At 51.0% G+C, this 19,822-nt stretch overlaps 1 protein-coding gene across 4 annotated transcripts in view; it reads right to left on the minus strand.

The window, feature by feature from the left end:
* SLC4A3 (solute carrier family 4 member 3) overlaps positions 1 to 19,820 on the minus strand; it is a 35,310-nt gene extending 15,490 nt beyond the window's left edge. For 3 of the 4 annotated variants that reach the window (XR_003255516.1, XM_026077959.1, XM_026077957.1), the window contains exons 1-8: positions 19,791 to 19,820; positions 14,174 to 14,314; positions 13,164 to 13,320; positions 9,427 to 9,755; positions 8,784 to 8,926; positions 7,981 to 8,192; positions 901 to 1,052; positions 68 to 248 (exon numbers count right to left, since the gene is read on the minus strand). Coding sequence is in view for 3 of the 4 variants with exons in the window: in XM_026077959.1 (XP_025933744.1) it covers positions 68 to 248; positions 901 to 1,052; positions 7,981 to 8,192; positions 8,784 to 8,926; positions 9,427 to 9,755; positions 13,164 to 13,320; positions 14,174 to 14,227 (1,228 nt within the window). In the remaining variant the exon portion in view is untranslated. Of the gene's footprint in view, positions 1 to 67; positions 249 to 900; positions 1,053 to 6,805; positions 7,092 to 7,980; positions 8,193 to 8,783; positions 8,927 to 9,426; positions 9,756 to 13,163; positions 13,321 to 14,173; positions 14,315 to 19,790 lie in introns of those variants that run through there. The other variant, XM_026077960.1, reaches the window with a different exon arrangement.
* Between the last annotated feature and the right edge of the window lie 2 nt (positions 19,821 to 19,822).

The following is a 19,822-nucleotide window of genomic DNA, read 5'->3' on the forward strand; positions in this document are numbered from 1 at the left end:
GACAGTCAGGGTCCCTCTTGCTTATTCTCTCTTTCTGGACCCATAAATCTTGTGATTCCTGACTCACCGTGGGCGATCGTCTTCCTGAGCTCCAACAGGCTACGGAAGGACAGCGAAGCCACGTGGGGTTTCCCCCACCTTGCTGTGTCCTCCTCCACGTCCTCCTCAAACTTGATCCAGCGGGCCGTCTCCCTCCAGTGCATCTCCTGGTTCTTATCCACCACCAGCTCGTTCAGCTCCACAAACACCTAGCAGGAATTTGAGAGAGGACATGAGACTTCCCCCAATGTATACAGCCCTGCAACCAGTATGTGGAAGGCCATAGGCCCGTTCTCCAGGTGCTGCCTGGTCTAAAGCACTGCCTGAACAAAACTGTCCTAGCTAACCAGAGGTTTGGTGAAGAGAAACAGCCAGGACAAATATTGCCAGCAGCGGGGCAGGAGCCTCCATCAGTGTGTGGAGCACCAAAAAGCCCCAAGTCAGACATGTGGGCCAAGGAGAGAGAATGATGCAATGCTCTTGACCAAACTGTGACAATTTTGCCCTCTGACTGCTTTTTGGCTAGAATAAGAGAGTTCCCCCCCAAAATCTTCTATGTGAACTTTCTTACCAGAGACAGTGACATTACTGTGCTGCCAATTTCCATAATAGCATCATTATTTCTGTGATAATTTTGTCTTCCCTAAGGTTGAAGCTTTGTGATTTCAGAGAAATCACAGCTTCTACTGAAAAAGTACACTTTCAGCCCTCCTGATAATGGATAAGAGCTTGAAAATGTCACCCCCAAGGTCATGTAAAGAATTCATTCTATTGAACCTAGATTTATCATTTTATAAAGTGAGTGTTTCTAATCCTGATTTATGACTTTTGAACAAGTGAGGGAAGACAGCACATGGATACCTCATGGGGCTTTCTATCTAACTTCTTCTTCTTCTTCTTTTTCTTGACGGATGGGGTTGCTGCTAACTTTTTGCTTGTCCTGGTGATCTGGCTGCGAGATGGTTTCTTCATCAGATGCCTCCTCACACCAGGGTTGTCTTCAAAACGGTGGCCTGAACACATAGGAAAGAAGAAAAGACCACCAGTGTCTCTAGTGGAAACACAATGACAGGCAGGGAAACACATCCAAGTCCACCCTCCTCTCACTGGCTTACGCTAGCATGGCCCTGACAGCTGGATCACTCACCATTTTCTTCCAAACTTTTTTAAGATCCTTCCGGGCTCACCTTCCTACCTTCAGCTGTTCCTGACATCTGAGAGCTAATTCCTTTAAGAAGGATCCTTTCCAAGCCGTGCATACACTGGAGCATCATCCCAAAAAGCTTTTATTTGCAGTACCTGAATAAGAGGTTCATAAACCCTCCCCACACTCCCTCAGCAAAAAGCAACCTGGAGCCTTGTCTGCACAGCTCTGCACCCAGACAGCACAAGGAAGCATCAGGCTGGGGCTAATTTCTCCCACTGGAGGAAGGCCTGGTGCTTGGTGAGCATAAAGGGCAGTGAAGGGGAAGGATATCTAGCTGCTGCTCTGGCAGACACACGGAGATATCAATGGTTATTTTATTTAATTGTGTGATGAGACAGTAGTATACCAGTGCAGACCCAGGGGCTGACATGGAGGCTGCATGGTTAACTCCAGCTCTCGCTGTTTCTAGATGATTCCCACTGCTGCTGTAATGACCTCTGAAAAGTCTGCAATACAGAGTTTGGCTGTATTGAAGCCTCCTGAACACAGAGGCTGTTGAGGCTGCATTACAGACCTACCAACAAACTGCCAGTGCTAGCCAGCACCCACCAAAACCTGGCCACAACCATGCCAGCCACATTTACATTGTCAGAGAAATGGCACCTGGGCAATGGTCTGCCATGGAGAGAGCCCAGTTCCCCCAGACACTGCCCAGAGGCAGTGAGGGGTGGGCTGCCTCAGGTAGATCAGGAAACCTGCAGCTCTCAGTGTGTGAAAAGTAGTGAAAAGCACTGGGCTTGAAGGCTAAGTGCTTCCCTGATGTTGCAGGAACATGTCAGTGCACTTTTAGCATGGGAAGACACAGCCCAGCATCAAGCCAGGCATACCATGGTCTTGCTCCTTGGAAATCTGGGTCGCTAAATTAAATATAAAATGAATCAATACTGAGCCTTGGGGGATTTTCCCCCATTGGCTGCCCTGCTGATATGTGTCCTGCTGACAGCCGGACTCCTCCCTGCTCCACTTACTGTGCTGCAACATCAATAGGAACCAATAACTGCCCACTGTTACAAATGCTTGCCTGCTAGTTTTCTGGGAGTCGTGCACATGTGCGGCATCTTCCTCAGACTTTTGTACGGATTTCTCTATTCCTGTGTGCACTGCAGTCACATCATCACGCTCAGCGTGGATTTGTGCACAAAATAAATAGGTAGCCAAAATGATGATCTTGATATCTGGCAGCTTTGCTCCAATCTCGGCAACTTCTGATTCTCCCATGTGCCCAGGATTCATTCTCACCATGTCCCTGCCAGGACAGGACCTCTCACTCTGCCCAGCAAGACTGCATGACGCACTCAGAGTCCTGGCTAGTCTCCCTGGTGGCTATGCCCATCTGCCACGCAGTGCTCTTCAGTGACAGCCCTAGGAAGCACACACAGCTGTTCAGCCTGAGGAACTGAAAGGCTGGAGGACCTATAGAATGAATGGAGCAGAGTTCCCTGTGGATGTCTCCAGTGATTTCCACGCTTGCTGACGGGGCAGGAACTGGAGTGCTGTAGGCTCAGAGATCTGGCGAATACACACCTCTGGAGCCCAACAGAAGAAAGGAGTGATCCCCTCTGCTGCTCTCCCTTGGTGGTGCTCGTGGCTGCTGAAATGCCAGCTGGCAGACAGAACTCAGAAGAGCAGAGCGAACACATGGGATTAACTCTGGAAGACACCACAGGCTTTGGGAATCCTGTGAAGAGCCCAGCTGAGGTGTTCCAGGCACTTCCAGAGAGGCTGCCAGTGACCCTGTCAAACTGGTGCTTCCCCTAAATGAAAACCAAGCTCAAGTGAGCACCTGAAGTCCAGAGTTCCTCCTGAGGACAGCATCTTGGACCAAGACCAAGGCTGATATGCCAAGGGAATAATGCAAGGGAATAATGCCTTGCTTAAAGCCCATCTCCAGGGTGAAATGTAGCAGCCAAGGACCCCTTGCTGTACCTCCTCTTTACTGCTCCCCAGTAGCAGAGCATGAGATAGTGACAGAATCCGAGGACAGTCTATGGACCGTGACTCTAATGATGACTCCCCTATAACAAATCAGTACCTCATTCTCCCAAATGGCATCTCCCATAGTCTCCTCCAGAAGATTTTCTTTCCACGCTGGCTTCTGTCAGTTCAGATCTCTTGGGCTGACCAAGCTTTTCTTCACCCAGCTCAAATCTGCCAGGCAGAACTTTCCAAAGGCCCAGTGCAGATGAAGAATACCACTTTGCTTTCCCCAAAGCACTGGTTAAAATCTTCCCTCAGAGTGCCAGTGCTCATCAGTCCAACTCAGTGGGTGATCCCCTTCAATTCATGTTTTAGCTCCCCCCTCCCCTTTTCATTCCCCTCTGCCCACAAACAGAAAGTCCAGAAAGAGGCATCAGAGCTGTTGTATCAGTAGTGCTAGAGAATATAACAACTTGCTAGCCTGGCCTCACAAGGATGCTGGCTTGTATCCCAAGCTTACCCCAATGGTAAGCTAGAACATCACCTCAAGGAGGAAGAGGCCAAAGTCCCATCACCTGGAATATTTAAAATTAGACTGAACAGAACACTAATCAACATACAATAAGACACAACCCTATGTTGGCTTCTGAAAGAAGCTATTGCTCTGTCATGACTTACCCAGTTTTAAGTGGAGTAAGACAGTATGTGTGTGGGTGTATATAAATATGCAAATGCCACTGACCCCAGCATATATTAATGCACGCAGGATGTGCATTGTAACTGTACAGCTAAGTGTGCGCAGAAGTGTAGGAGAGCATGTGTAACTGTGAATGTGAGAGCAGAGGCAGGATTATATGTACAGAGGGCACAGGCAGGACTATACGTGTGCAGACACAAACACAAGTTTGTATTTTGAGGATGAGATTGTGCCCAGCCTTCTGTTTCTAGAATATACCAGTATTATTGAGACTAGGAGGATAAGAATGACACTAGAGGAGCTGCAAAAATGTGAGGCCTCTCAACGACTAGCATCACAGAAAGAACAAATCCACAACCTGCCCTGCACCTCAGGAGTGTGTGACAACAGATGTGCTGGCAGTCCCACCAGGGTGCTGAGATCCCGGGTACCAGGGACAAGCTTGCCACAGGCACGACAACCTGGTCTGGGATCTTCACTCTGCTGGGAAGCAGGGAGCTGGCTGTGCAGAAGTGTGACCAGGCAGAAAGATGCACCCAAATAAAAAAAGGGGCCTGGAATCACACACGACTTTTACCACCAGAATGGAAGGGCCTTGTAAAGCTGCAGCTAGACCAGACTGTAAGAGTTCACCCACTTGGCAGGTTCAACAACCACTGCGTGTGTGCCAGTGTTCCCATCATGAGCTGGCTCCCATCAGGTACTAGTGCAGACCAGGGCAGGGCTGGGTATGTTTGCTTACAAGAAAACCTGGTTCTGAGACTGAGCTCTGTGACAGGGTTCACAGGGTAACGGGAGAAGCAGCAACTACAATTCAGCAAGTGGGATCAAGACAGCTTTCTCAGGTGCTGTTTGCACACACACACGGCCATGCCAGGTAAAGCATGCATCCTAACACTGAGGAACCAAAGACAGAAACGACAAGACTGAAGATCTGCTATCACCCATTTTTCCATCATTCAGATGGCAGCATGCACTGGCTAGTGGAAAATCCTGAATAATGTGGATATTGGGGATGCACCCCCAAACAGCTTGGCATAGAACCCAAGTCTGGCCTGGCTGGTGCCAAGCTCAAGCTAAGAGGGATCCCAGCTCATTCCCACTGCCATCCAAGTGTTTCTGCAGAGCACTCCCCATGCTCCTAGCACTACAAGGCAGTGTGGAGAGAGCAGCTCAGGTCCAACAAGGGCTCTATTTTGCACAAAAGGTATTAAATTCCTTCTGGACCTGAGCTGGTCCTGGAAGAGGTACTGCTATGTCTGCAGCTGAGCAAGTAATACTGGCTGGATGTGAGCAAGCTCTGCACAGAACTCAGTCGTCTCTGCCATCTCTCTCTCTGTCATATCTCTGCAGGATTAATCCATAGTGTGGCTATATTGTGCAGGAATAATTAAGAGTTGACTGTACAGTGCATCCCATTACTACAGCTAATGCTGCAGGTGCTTGAAATCAATGAATGAATTAACTGCTGGCAAGTGAAATTTCCCTACTTTCTAAGTGATATATAACACAAGCCTTAGAAGCAGTCTGCCCCTTCTCCTTTCCCAGAGTAGCCATCTTTCTCCTGGGTGAACTTGGGGCAATCTCCCACACTTTCAGTGCACAGGTTGCTCATCCCTAGCAGCTGATAGGGACCAGTCTGCTCCAGGTTTGTATTTCGAACTTTGCTTATATTATTTTGTCTATGGCTTTACACTAACAAGTAGCAGACCCAGCCAGGAAGAAATCCCTCCTTGCTGGGCCCTGCACAAGCACGTAGACAGCCCTTCCCCAAAGGCTGCACAGCTTATACAGATGGACCAGCTGAGAGAGAGAACATTATGCTGAGACTGGGAGGCATGGCAAGTTAAATGTTTTGCTTAAGATCACACAGGGAAGCTGTGGCAGAGCCAGAAACTGAACCAAGACCTCCTGAGAACATGTTGCAAGCACACTGCCTCCCCACTCCTGCAAGCAAAGTCTGTAAGCGGGCTAGTTCTGAGGCCACGTCACCCTCCTGTGCGCATTTGTACAATGCCTTAGAAAATTAGAACATGATCCCGATGAGGACATTTGGGCAACTGCCACAGAGCAATGAATATGAACAGTGTCACTCCCAAGGTGACATACAAAGCCACCTTTTAACCGTGACTTGCCACCACCTGCTGAGAAAACACAGTCTGTACGAGGTGGGAGTGAGGCTCTGATTTCTGTGCAATCCTTGGCATGGCTCAGAGAGGGTGTACAGATAAGGAAAGAGATGCGGAGAACAGAAAGATGCTGTTTGCTTTCAGGACTCCAATTCTCTCCTTCCTTGCTTTTTCCACTCTCTCCTCCTTCCTCTTTTCCCCTCTCCAGACACCCCAACCAGCTTGCCATTAGCTGTTCCACAGACACACTCATGCCTGCAGACACAAGGGCTAGTTTATTTTTTCCTCCTGGTGTTAGTCTACAATGCAGAACTGAGAACTTGATACCCACTGCTGCTGCTGTCGGATCCACAGCCCGGCTCGAATTCCAGCAAACAGAGAGCAACTGCACACTGTCACCTTGTGCCAAAGATGGAAGGGGAAATTTCTCTGTTCTTATATATGCCTTGGAGCAGCTGCTTTTCCTACAGCCACAGCACGAGCCACATCCTGATAAACACAAACAACAGGCTGCAGCCACCTCCAGAACTGCTCAAGTAAGACACACACAGAGAAGCACCTCAACATTACAAGCCAGATCTGTACAAAGACCTTGGACAGACACACAGACACCAGACAGCTCCTCTAACACCCCCAGGCACAGGGCTGCATAGAGTGGGGCATTTGGGTAGAAGCTGAGCATATATCCTCTAAACCGGGAGCACCAGCCTGACACAGAGAGGGTGGCAGACAGCAAACACAAGGTGGGAGATAAGAACATTAGCTTGGGGCTCTGATCTACAGCTGCAACCATGGGGTCACTGTTCCGGTACTTACAGGTGGACTCCCCGCCTGGGTAGCCCAGATGGTTTCTGATGGCCTCCCATAAATCATAGTCTTCGAAATTGAAGGCAAATTCATCAAAATCTTCATAGCCAACCGAGTTGCGAATGCAGGTGCTTATTGCTACCTCTGGGCTGCTGCCCCTTTCCGAGTCCTTCGCTGCCTCCTCTCCCTCTCGAAGGGTTGTCATTTTGTCCTTGCGAAGGTCAGGGGTCAGGTGCCATGAGCCACTCACCTTCAGCGGAGGGGCTGGGATAGCCAGGCTGAAGTGCAGAAAGCAAGCTGCCCCAGGGTGCACCCTGCAAGGGCTTCACTGGAGCCCCAGGGCCAGCCCCGGTACCTCGCTCCCCTCGTCACAGCGGGGCATGAAGGTGCTGGCTGCAGCAGCCCCCAGGGACTGATGAGGTCCTGGAAAGGAGGGCTCCACCCGGGGCTGCTTCTGTGGGTGGCTGCCCCACTTGCTTCCTGAGAGCGCGGTCTTTGCTTTGCAGTGGGGTCTCTTGCTGGACGCCCAGGGATGAGGTGCCGTGGCCCAGGGACAGCCCAGCTCTGCAGGCAGCACTGCTTCTCTCCCTCACTCCCCTCCGGCGTCTCCCTCCCTCTCCAGCCTGCAAAGCAACCTATTGAATTCTCCATGTCCTCGGCCCGGAGCGTGCATTTCCATGACGTCTCTTCTGTCTGCCCTCACGCCGTGCACAGGGGCAGTCCCTCACAGAGGCACTTCGGCAGGGGCAGCTGCCTCTCCGAGAGGAGAGGAGAGGCTCTTTACATCAGGTTTCCGTGATACCAGTGCTGGCGTGGCACACAGAGGGCTGATTGCTGGGAAAGTGTGTCAGGAAAGGAGAGCTAGGTCTCAGGGAAACACACGGAGCCCTGAAACGGAGAGGGCAGTGGGGTGGGTGGAGGAGGGCCAGTGCCTGCTGGGTGGGTGTCAGGGAAGGTGCCGAGCTCATCTGGAAACCTGGGGACTGGCACTCCAGATTGTAGCAAAGCTGATAGAAAGAAGGCAGGGCTGGAGGAGCAGGGGCTAGGGGACAGGGAGATGAGGACCAGGTCCTCAGGGGAGGCTGCAGACCATGCCTGGAGCTGCTGGGAAGGAGGGCAGAGCAGGGAGATGCAAGGGACAGGCGTACGAGCAACACAGGCAGTGTCACAAACCGCAGACTCACTTTTCATGCCGTCCAAGTCAGCGGATGCCAGCATCTGGGCCTCAGCCTCGTCAGTGGGGACACGCTGGTACGCCGCGCTCTCCAGCGTGGTCATGCTGCCAATGCACATTCTCTCCTTCAAGTCGTAGGTCACCCGCTGCCCACTCACCACCTGGCCCCAGGGCTTGTGCTTCTCCCACCCACGAGACAGGCGTTCCCGAGGCCCGGGGGCACTGTAGGAACCAATGAAGACACTGATGATAGCAGACAGGGTGAGCAGGGAGATGGAAAGCCACACTGGTCTCTCTTGAGGCTGAAATCCCTTGGCCCAGCCCTGACCAACAAGTCTCTGAGAAGGAGCAGAGCCAGGAGTCACCTGTCCCAATACCTAAAAGTTGCCCTGTAACCTCCTGTGCTGCTCCTCTCCTCCCTGCAGAGACTGACTTACAGTCAGTGTTGGGGGCTCATCTCTAAGTCAACAGCCTCGTAGTCCCCTGACTTGGCTGACCCTCCTGGGGCTTCCCAGACTCAAGTCAGCTAGGAGGAAGGGCTCTCCACATGTATAGCCCAGCATCCCCAAACCTGCACCCTCAGGATCCCAATGACGCAAGGAGGCTGCAGTAGTCCCAGGGAATGATTGTCCTGTTCAGAGAGCAGCAACATTGTTGGCAGCTCTCCCACCGCACCTTGTGGATCCTCTGGCTCAGCAGGCGAGTTCAGGCTGGGCACAGCCCCACATCTCCCTGTGCCACCCCCAGGTGCAGGGTCTGTGAGGGACCCCAAACCAGGGAGAGCGGTAGGCAGTTCAGCGTATGCTCTCCTACCTGCGGAGGGAGGCAGAGCCCTTGTCCTGCAGCAGGTCAGCAAAGCGTGGCATGGGGGACAGGACGCCACACTCCTCCTCCACATGGAACTGCGCAGGGGCCGCAGCACTGCCAGACTCGTCCTCATCGCTGCCGATGGTGAACTGCATGGAGGAGAATCCTGACAGCAAGAGCCAGGCAGGGCAGCCTTCGTCCCAACCCTTGGCACGTAGATCCCCCCCATACCTCCCACAGCCCCCTTGATCCCCATACCTTGGGACTGGTGCACACATCCATCCTCATGTCCCCTCCATCCCAGGGCTGGCCACACCAAATTTTCCCACATCCCATACACCCCAAGAACAGCCGCACTCATCTCCCTGTGTCCCCTAAACCCCAGGAACAGTCACGCTGACCCTCCCCAGCACCCATTCTGGGCATTGCCTTATCTATCTTCCAGTGTCTGTCTCCATGGGGCAGGCACAAAACCAGTCTTCCCCCAATGTTCCTCAGCTCTTGAACTTCCAGGTTGTCCCCTCCAAACTCTTTCCCCCAAGTAGCACGCTCCCTTGGTCATGCTCCCCAGCTCCCTCACAGTATCGACTATCCCTCCACATCCCTCCAGACTATAAGACCCACCCAGGCAGGGATGCCCTGGCCTTGCCTTTGGTTTGCTTGGGTGCTCCAGCTTAGGGGATGTGTCCTTCCCACGAGCTTCACTCTCAGACTCTGCAGAGACCTCTTTCTCCTCAGCCTCCTCTGCCTCAGACTCTCCTTCTTCCTCCTCCTCCTCTTCTTCCTCCTCCTCTCCCCCCTCCTCGTCTACTTCCTGGATGGTGGGGGTGAACTCTGAGGGGGGCACTGAAGTTTTCTTCTTTTTCCTTCTCCTTTTTTTCCTCCTGCTGGAGCGCGGGGGCCTCTTTTGGAACTTGAGGGCAGGAGGGAGATGAGTGGAAAGGGGGTGATGGATGTGGTGCGAGGTTTGGCGGTGGACTGAGAGAGAAAAAGAGAGTCAGGGGCAGGAAGAGGCTGGGAGGAACCTGCCAGGCGCCCCTCCAGGAAACAGCCTGGTCTGGAGATCAAGGGCCAGGAAGGGCAAGGAGAGCCACCAGCCCGCAGGGACACAGCAAAGCTCTTTCAGAGATGTGGCAGGCTGCATCCCGCCTGGAGCGGCCAGGGAGACAGCCCTCATGCAGTGTCAAAGCACCCCAACATGGCTTCACCACCCTGGGGAAGGCATAACTCTCCTAGCACTGCTGAAAACCATTTGCATGGCTGTGGAGAGCTGCAGCAAGCTGCCATAGACACCATCCCCTTCTTAAGCATGGGGAAGTATTTCTTACATTCTCAAATAGGAAGGGAAGAGTTTGAGCTCTTTAAAAACACTTCTTTCCCCCAAAATGTTCTTTAGTTCTTTGAGTTGAATAGATGTGCCCTATTTCACCCACAGGCTTTGATAAAAAGGCCCTCCTGTCTACCCACAGGCTCACTACTGACCATGTCTTTTAGTGCAGATGCAACGAGAGCCCATGTCCCAGGTACTGGGAGGGCTTGTGCCTACCAGCATCTGAAATGCAGGTTCAATTAGGAAGTTCTCTTTTAAAAACCAGGGTAAAAAACAGGGCAGGAGGACTTTTGTTTCAACTAATCTACATAGAGAAATTCATATAGGCTTGACCTGGGTGTCGAGGGATTTGCACAGTGAGAAGAAATTAATGGCACTTCTGCGCCTTCACTGAGAAACAATGATAATGCACCGTGCAGGTCTATCTGCAGGCACAAAGCCTCCCATGGAAGGTCTGCAGGACACACGGATTCTGGGGCTGCACCTGGAGCAGCTGAAATCATGGGGGCACCAGCCACTTTGCAAGGGGGCTTTGCACAGCAGCTCTTCCTGAGGAATTGTTTCCAGTCTGTTTTGATTTGGTTCCTTTCCCAGCTTTCCTGTGACATGGCAGCAAAATCTGTTTATACTGAAAACTACCTTCAAAGGACATTTTCAATGGGATCTGTAACCTCCTCCCTGGGAGAGCCAGGCAGGTTCATTGTTCTGGTGTCATGTTTCCTTTCCTTTGGTTTCTCAAGTCTTTTCTCCCCTGTTTCCCCCCTTGGGAACAGCAGGAATATTTCACACACCCCCTTGGTTCTGCAGGAGAGGCTTGTGGCAGAAATAGAAGGGTTTGGGAATGGTCAAATGTCTGCAAAATGGAAAGTTTGGGCTCTTTGCAAACATTTCTTTCTTCTGAAGTGTTCTTTAGTTCTTTGAGTTAAATAGATTATATGAATTTCTAAGACAACAAGAAGCAAGGAAGGCCCCAACCGTACAGACCTAAAGGCACATTGCTCCTTCTACAGCACCAAGATGCTGGTGAGGACACAGCCCGCCTTTCCCTCCTGGATTGAGCATATCTAAGGCAAATGAAATCAAACCAAGAGAGATGCATCTGCACTTTGGATCAGAAGGATGCCTAAGCCTTGGGTTGCCAGCTGCAGGGAAGTGCAGTGGTGATAAATGGTTGATCTGGCACAGAAAAGGGGAGCACCACTCCTCGCCCCTGCACTTAGCCCTCCTTGTGGCAATTGATCACATCTGCCACAGAGGTGGCCTGGAGGTGTGGAGAACATACCTCTCCCTAATGCAAAAGGCTTTGCGCTACCCTCTTCTTCCTCCCTGTCCTCTTGCACCTTCTGCGTATCCAGCCCCTGCTCTCCTTCTCTGTTCCCTTCCTTGCACTGCCTTCCTGTATGAAAGCTTATTGCCAGACTTGGGTTCTACTGTTCGATGTGTTCTAGATGTTTGATTACACTTTTCAGTGAGCTTGGTACAAAAGATACAAGTAATTCGGATTATGAACTGAGAAGGAAGAATCTGAATATTAATAATTCCTGGCTTGGAATGGAACAGAAAACATTTATAAGCCCAGAGAGCATCCACCTCTAAGGACCTAACCAGATTTCCCAGCTTCATGAATATGAATTGCATAAAGCTTCCAATAACAAGGTGTGATGTAGTTCTAGATAACAAGGATACATCAGAAACTTAGAGGAAAACAAGCTTGATTCTGACAAAGAAAGAAGGACCCTTCCATCAGTACTGTTTAAGGCCCAATTCCATTCCTAGGAAAATAACTGATAATTAAGAAAACAAAACCAGTACAAATCTGCAGTCAAATTTTCAAATAAGCTTCTGCCATGTGTGCTCAAGCAGATCCTCTGTGTACCCCGAGCCAGCTTGCACACCTGTGCACGCAGGCAGAGCTGCTGAGCAGGTAAGTCTTTCCGGCACAAGACAGGTATTCAAATGTGTCACCAGTGGCAAAGCTATTAGCACTTAGCAGCCATGTGCGTGAGTGACTGTGTGCTCAGGTGGAAAGTGTTATTTGAACGTAGCCTCTACAGAGAAATGGCACGACAAGCAGCAAGTAGTAGCTGGGGTGCATTACAGTAATAGACCTTACCAACAAATCAGCCTGGTTGTACAACAGCAATTGGAAATGTGCAGCAAAGCAGAAAACAGCCTTCTGATGTACTTGGAAACATAACGTTCCCGAGGTTGTATCCTATCAAAGCTAAGTTGGAAAATGAGCTGTATCTGACTGTAGAGAGCCAGAGACCAGGAAAACTCACCCAACTATTGCCACCTGCCTGCCACACAAACGGCCTGCTGGCTGGTGGACGTCTCTTCCTGCCCTTTTACAAGAAGTTCAAGCATCTGCTTCTGTGGCTAATGCAACTAATCCACACCAGGCAATAACCTACTACAGTTCTTGTGGGCCTGCTCTCATTTTACAGCCAAAGTGCCTTTGCGCAGACTGGTTCCCTCCATTGTGGAAGGGGAATCAGTGGAATAAACAAGTTGATCAGAGGAGTTCAGGTGAAATAGCTACCGTATTTTAAATTCACACCACATTTTTATTTTGCATGCTTTCTTTGAGCAGATAAGCCCGATGGTTTCAAGGGTGCTATTTAGAGATATACAAGCATGTCTGACTGGAGCCATCTGTCTTCAGACGGAGGAAGACAGCCTGGCTTCTAGCCATGTTTGGATGTTTCTTTGCAGCCATATGGAGGAAAAACAGTTTCAAACTGGAAACTTTAACTTGGTGGAAGTGGCTGCGTAGGTCTCCAACACTGAGTGAGGAGGTGAGCCAAGGCCCAGGCCCGAGCTACACTGTCAGGTGGACTGAGAAGTAGCTACATCTTCAGGGACAGGGAACACTAGTACGCAGCAGGGAGCAGACTGGGGAGAGGCCATGGGTACTGGTGCTAAACTGCATGCACACAGCTCTTTGAGATCGCCCTGAAGGGAGGGAGCAAGAAGCACATCACCGAGATCTGCAGTGTCCCCGGGATAAGGCTGCAGAGGAGGTGCAAGTGATACAATAGTTCAAACCTACATACACTCGAAATCTCTCTCACTGTAGCTGCGTCTTTGCTTCTCCAGATCGCTTGATGCTGACTTGCTTATCAGGTCCCCAAATCTCTTGATTGACAAAGTCTTATCCAAGTCCTCATCGTCCTCGGCACCAGGAGAGGCTTTCTCTGCGCGATCTCTGCCCTGCACAGAAATCGCCAGACAACAATCAAACGCTGTGGACTCCTACAGTCCTCGGGATTTTGGTACCCTGCAAACAGTGCTGTGCCTTGCTGGGGAGTCTGATCTCTCCCGTTTCTTACTGCCCTCTTCACATACTGGGAAACAGCCTCCCTGCTCTGGTGGGGAGGCTTCTAAAGCTGCTCCCGCAGCTCTGGTGAGCTGCCCCTACAGCACATGGTCCTGTGCCTTCCCGCCTACCCTCCACTCTCCTTGATCCTCCCTATTTCCCTGGTCCCTGGCATGTTTTCTTTAGGCTTTTCTGCCTGTTTTCCCTTCATTTCAGGCTGCAGGCGCTTCTCTGCCTTTTGCTGGTGGCGATGCCCTGAGAAGAGCATCGCCAGGTGACTCCTGTCCTTTCTGCCTCCCAAGCAGCAGCAGCTGATAAAATTTTCCGTCAATATAGCCGAAATGCCAGCGCTGAGCTGTTGTGGACTCCCGCGTTTCCATGGGAACAGGAGGAGGCCCAACTGTGACAAATCTGCCTGTGCTGGGTGGAAAGAGGGAGCAAGGCAGCTTTAGCCAAATTGTGCCCGCACCCCTTGCCCGTTCCCAGCTGTGCCATGGCTGCTGTGTGAGCTGCTGGGGCTCCTACCCCACCACAGCTGGGCCATGCAGGGCCAGCGCACCCCTGGCATCCCCATGGGACCCCGGGGACTGGACAGAGCCATGGCCGTGTTGGGGGCTGCTCCAGGCTTTCCTCGCCCAGGGCAGAAAGGGAGAAGGGAGGCATGGGAGGGAGAGGCAGGAGGAGAAATGAGAGTGAGGGAGCATGTGGACGCATGCCCAGCGAGTGGCGGCTGGATTCCTGCCTCACCTGCTGCAGGTCGATGAAGACATCTCCTATGGGAAGGGGCTCTCCAGCTGCCATTTTGGTTCAGGACCTAAGGGCCTGGGCAAAATATCAACCCTTCTCTTTCACCGGCAGGCACCCAGCAAACCTGGAGAGTGGCATAACCTGTGGAGAAAGGGCAGGACATGGGATTGTCATGGGACACTGCCACTCGCTGCCCTTAGCCCCCCATGGTGCCGGACCCAGAGGGGTCACCTCACCTGGAGCCCCTCAGGAGCCTCCCAGAATCGCTGGGACAGGGCTGTCCCTTGGACGGTGGTGCACCAGGGAACGGCCCCGACCACGCCGCCTCGCATACCAGCTCTCCCAGTTCAAGGCCAGTGAGGCCCTGTCATCTCCCTGCCCTCTGCCCAGTGAGCTGCTGCTCAGAGGGTGCAGGGGCAGAGGGGGACAGCTCCTGCACATGCTGCCCCTGCATGTGCTGCACATCTGTGCAAAGCCAGGGCATCCCCAACCATCGGGGGAAGAACAAAGTAGAAAAGGCATGAGCCCCACCATCTCCCATCAGATCAAGAAGAGTGGGAGATGGTACAGTGACTGGCACTGGAAAGCTACCAGCCTCTGAAAACTCATCTGCAGACACACAGAGAACAAGGGGAATGTTACCGTAGGAGATGTAAGACATAAGCACGCACACACACACACAGCGGCTTGGGCAGAGGGATGGATGAAGAAAGTGTTCTCATCTCACAGCACGAGAGACATTTGTTAAAATTACAAGGGAAGAATACAAATGAATTCAAAACTGGCAAAAGAAAACATTTTTTCAGTGATGTCATTGACGGGGAAAAAAACAGCAGATTTGGAGGATAGCTTGGACATCTCTCTAGGTCTTTCAGATGAAGCATTTGCTGGCTATGAGAGCTCTAGAGGAAGGCTTAAAGGACTGCAGGTTACACCGCAGTGATCTACCGAGAGGTTTCTTACTGTGTCATCTGAAGTACCTAGTAGCAGCCACTGTTTGAGACAAGACACTAAACCAGACAGGCTACGGGTGAGACCAGGAAGGCCACTTCCATCTTTGAAGATCTCCTTAAGGTGCTACTACAGATTCTGTGCTTTTTCTGCCTACTGGAATATACCCAGTTAGCTTACAAAACCAAAAATTCTGGGGCCATCTGAAAGGCAGTTTTTTGAGGGGCCGATCTGACCACTGATGAAGCATGCTCTTCTAGTCCAAGTGTCTCCTCTCAAACCTTTTTATAGGTATAGCGGCTATCTCAGGATACAGTCATGCAAATGAACAACCTATTGCATAGTGTCAGAAGCATTACAGCTGGAAGTTAGACATACTGCAATGTGATATGGCTGCAAACAGGTAGACAGCAATCTTGAGGCTGCACGCTCAGGCCTTACAGACAAAGACCACTGTTCCTTTGTGCAGTAACAAGAGGACTTCACATGTAATATTATGTTCAGTACTAGAGACAACAGTGACAGAAAGACTTTAACTATGTGTATTTGTTAATGTATTTATTAATGACAGAGACAGTGAGCATGGAAGGACCGAAATTTATACATGACAAACACTTAGGCTAGAGATAAATATGAGGAATACCAGAGGAACAATACGCGAATAGGAATATGAGGATGATTAAAATTCAAGGTGAAAACCCTGGGCTAACTGAAAAACCTGAGATTTTTGCTATTCTTTTCCTCAGTTTGAACTTCATCCTAGTTGTCACGAACAAGGCTAAAATCCAGTGGAAGAAACCCCTCAGCACTTCATTGGATTCTACAGTAACAGAACCCCTCAGTGAAACCTGAGCAGCTCAAGAGAAATATGCTCCCAAGACAGAAGTCTAAAAAGCAAATGCAGAGTCCAGACCCATAAGGGACAGGATAGAAAATAATGGAAATACCCAATCCACTGTGTAGATCTATGAGGGTTCCTACTTAATCTGTAATCTTCAAGTTTTAACCCCTTTTTTCCAAGAAAGAGCAAAAGAGTTCAGAGAGAAGAAAAAGCAGAAGAAGGAGTAATGTCTGGAAATTATTTGTAAAAGAGAGACTGAGCTTCTTGTTTAATAGGAGGTGTGACAGAGAAAAGGATAATGTATGGCTTTTATTTACTTTCACTCTTAAAAAGAGGGTATCGCTCCATGAAATCAAACAACAGCAAATTTGAAACTGAAGCAGGAGGACGCTTTAATACACTAAGAAGAGTTGGCAGGTAGAACTTGGCTCTGCAATGCATCAGGACCAAAGAACAGTAAGTGTTAAAAAAAAAAAAAGCGGTATTTATACAGAGCATAACAACATCCACAGTTACAGCAGAGAGGCCCTACCTGCAAAAATCCATTGTAAGTAATATTATTTCAGGGTGCAAATTGACTACAGAGATTTGGAAGGAAGTTCCTGCAGTGGCAAAGTCCCTAAAACTAACAAAGTAGTAAAGGTAATTTAAGAAAAAAATGCTCCTAATGTTCAGTTCCTCCTCTATGCTATTAATGCATCTTGTGGGGCCTCCAACGGAAACTGGAAACTATCAGCAATGTTGTAAAACAATGTGCTTTGTTGTTACAGGTCAACTGCAGGTTTGTCTGAAGCTATGCAAAGGTCCACATGGGTATTCTTGATCAGGGAGGGGAGAAATCAACAGGGAGGAGAACCGCTGGATACAATGAGCTCTTCTGGCTTGAGCTTTGCAAAACATTATATTGAATATAAAACTACAGTCTGATTGCCTAAGTGAAGTTAAAAGGGATGGAAAATTCAACACAATCTTTCTCTACCCACCCAAGCAGTATATTTTCAAATATGCTGAAAATATGTCACTCTGTAATAGCTTTGCTGAGCAGCTAAAAGCAAGGCAGTTATACTAGTTGGAAAGGAAGAGAGCCCCTGGGACTGTAATAGCACCTCTCACTGGCACACAGACTGGAAAAGCCTTTCTGCTCCCCTTTCAGCCCTTGCAGGAAAACTCCTGGAAGGGTCCTGAGAGCTGGTGCGTGGGCTCTCCTGCTAGGGTCAGTCTGAGAATGGATAATGTCCCATATTGCCCCTGGGATGAGGGATATCTCCCTCATTTTTTGTGGGGTACTGAAAGCAGAGTGCTGCAGGGAGAGTTCCCAATCAGGGAACACTGGTGCTCTCTTTCGGTGCATTAATTTGTGGCTGGCCAGTAGAGGCCACTTGCCCCTTTTTCCCAGGCACCTGGTGCAACTGCTCAGAGAAAGGCTAGAGAGACACCTGCTCTGAGCTGGCCTGGCATTTCTATTACCTACAAACAGAAGGAGTTCAGGGAAGAGCAACAAAAATTGCCAGCAGGCCAGAGGGACTGATTTATAAGGAAAGGTTAGGTGCTAAATTTGTCTAGTGCAATATGGGATGACTAAGATGGGGAGGGGACATACCAACAGTCTGGAAAGATCTCAGGGGTGTAAAACAACTAAAGAATTTTTTCAGGCAGCCCTGCACAAAGTGACTCAGACAAAGGGGTTCAAATTTAAAAGAGAAATTTATAATGAATATCAGGGAGATTTCTGCTAACAAGACTCATGCTGAACCACCCAGCCTGCTGGGATCACTCCCTGGGCTGTCAAAAGAAGAAGGCAAGGCAAAAGGAAAAAAACAGCAAGGAAACCTGAATGAATGATACCTTCATCCTACTGTATCTCGTGGTTGTCGGCAGTACGTGATTCAGCATTCCTGCTGGAAGTAATTTTCAGTAATAGAAGCATAATGCCAGCAGGCCAGATTCGCACGGAGGCCAGAAAAATCTACCAGACTGCTGACTTGTGTACCCACACCTCCCCTCTCCCTCCACAAGTGCATCACCCTGCTTACGCCAATTCCTGCAGACTTTCCCCTCTGAACTTGGCCCACTGTGTCCGTACACAGAGCAGAGCGCATCTAAATTGGCGCCGCTTGCATCGATGATCTAGGCAAAATGATCTTTAAAGGAAAATGTGAGGGAAAACAAGTTACAGCAGGCAGGTCCCTGCAACACTGACGGCTGAGCGGATCCCGCAGGCCACGGCTTGCTAAGGCAGGCTGCAGAAGGGCTTCCCTGACCCCAAGGGCCAGCTCACACCAGCAGCGCAGGAGGTTTCCCATTCTCCTGGAAAAGTGCATTTGGGGGTATTACTGCATCTGGCATGGCTCTGACACCAGCAGTTCGCATCACCCCTGCGAGAAAGCTCAGCCAGGGGGGTACAGCAAGCTGCTCCGGCTCTGCAGCGAAGGGACTGCATGGGAATAGCCACCAGGCCATCCATCTCCTTAGCTCTTCCCTAACCCATTGGCAATCAGGCTAAGAATAATTTTGCTGTGGAATGCCTAGACAAGAAGCTGATGCCTAATAGGAATAAAGCCACATGGGCAATGCCAGCATTGGGATAAAGGAGAGCGGGAGAACCCAGCTGACAGACACAGGCAGGAAAAGCTCAGGAAGGAGCAGGATTAAAGGCCTGGAAAGATTTCCCTGTGAAGACATACTGACAAGCCTGTCCACGGAAAAGGTGAGCAGGAGGGGTACTGCTGCATACACTGAAGCATTCAGATATGCTGCGATGGCCATAGCATACAAGCTAAATAAAACGAGACTGGACTGCACAAACCCTATTTCTCCTCTGTCACAGTGGAGGAACAAGGACACGCCTGACAAAACGGAAAGACAGCATATAAGACAGAAGACACACAAACTTTTTACCCGGGAAGTATTTAACCTGTGGATCTCTCTGCCACCTGGTTATATCAAAGCTAGAAATGCAGAAGTATTTTATAAGACTTAAGCATTTCAGTGAATCCAATATCCTACTGAATTAGCTAGAAAAAACACCGTACCTATTCACTTCTGCAGCATCTGCCCCTTTCCCCGTCTCCCACCTCGCAGGCCCAGCAGACAGCGCTACCAGACGGGATGGAGCTCCCGTGGCAGACAGACACATATGTGCATGCACAGGAACAAAACCTGTTCCAAAACGGGATAGCAGCATCAGACAGGGACAAGGACACACCCCTCCACATGGGTGTCTGGATGGCTCCGGCAGCGCAGAGACTAGGGGGGAGGAAGGGACGTGTGCAGGCACCAGGGTGCACCGCACCATGCACCGCCAGGCACCGCGCACCGCCAGGCACCGTGCCCCGAGCCACGCTGTGCACAGCGCTGCCCCTGGGACCATGGCACACCGTGCACCGTGCCATGCACCACACCACGCACCGTGCCGTGCCCGGGACCATGCCACACTGTGCACCGTGCCGTGCATCACGCTGTTCACTGTGCTGCCCGCGGGCCCGTACCACGCTGTGCACCACGCTGTGCACCGTGTTATGCCACGCACCACGCTGCGCAGCATGCCATGCACCATGCTGTGTGCTGCGCTGCACCCGGGATCATGCCACGCCGTGCACCGCGCCGTGCACCGTGCCGTGCCATGCAGCGCCGCGCACCGTGCATCGCAACCCGGGGGCCGGGGAGGGAGCGCGGGCACTGCGGGACAGCGGCGGCGGCCACGCGTGTCCGCGGAGAGGCGCGGGCTACAGCCGGGGCACACGGCGGGGTGACAGCAGCAGGTCGCGTCCCTCCATCCCCCCCCCAAGCCTCCCGAAGCGGCGCCGGCCCCCGGCCCGCCCCTACCTCGCGGCGCCGGAGAAGGAGAGCCGCCCGCC

Source organism: Apteryx rowi, unplaced genomic scaffold (genome assembly GCF_003343035.1).
Source record: "Apteryx rowi isolate R43461 unplaced genomic scaffold, aptRow1 scaffold_47, whole genome shotgun sequence".
Classification (NCBI taxonomy): domain Eukaryota; kingdom Metazoa; phylum Chordata; class Aves; order Apterygiformes; family Apterygidae; genus Apteryx; species Apteryx rowi.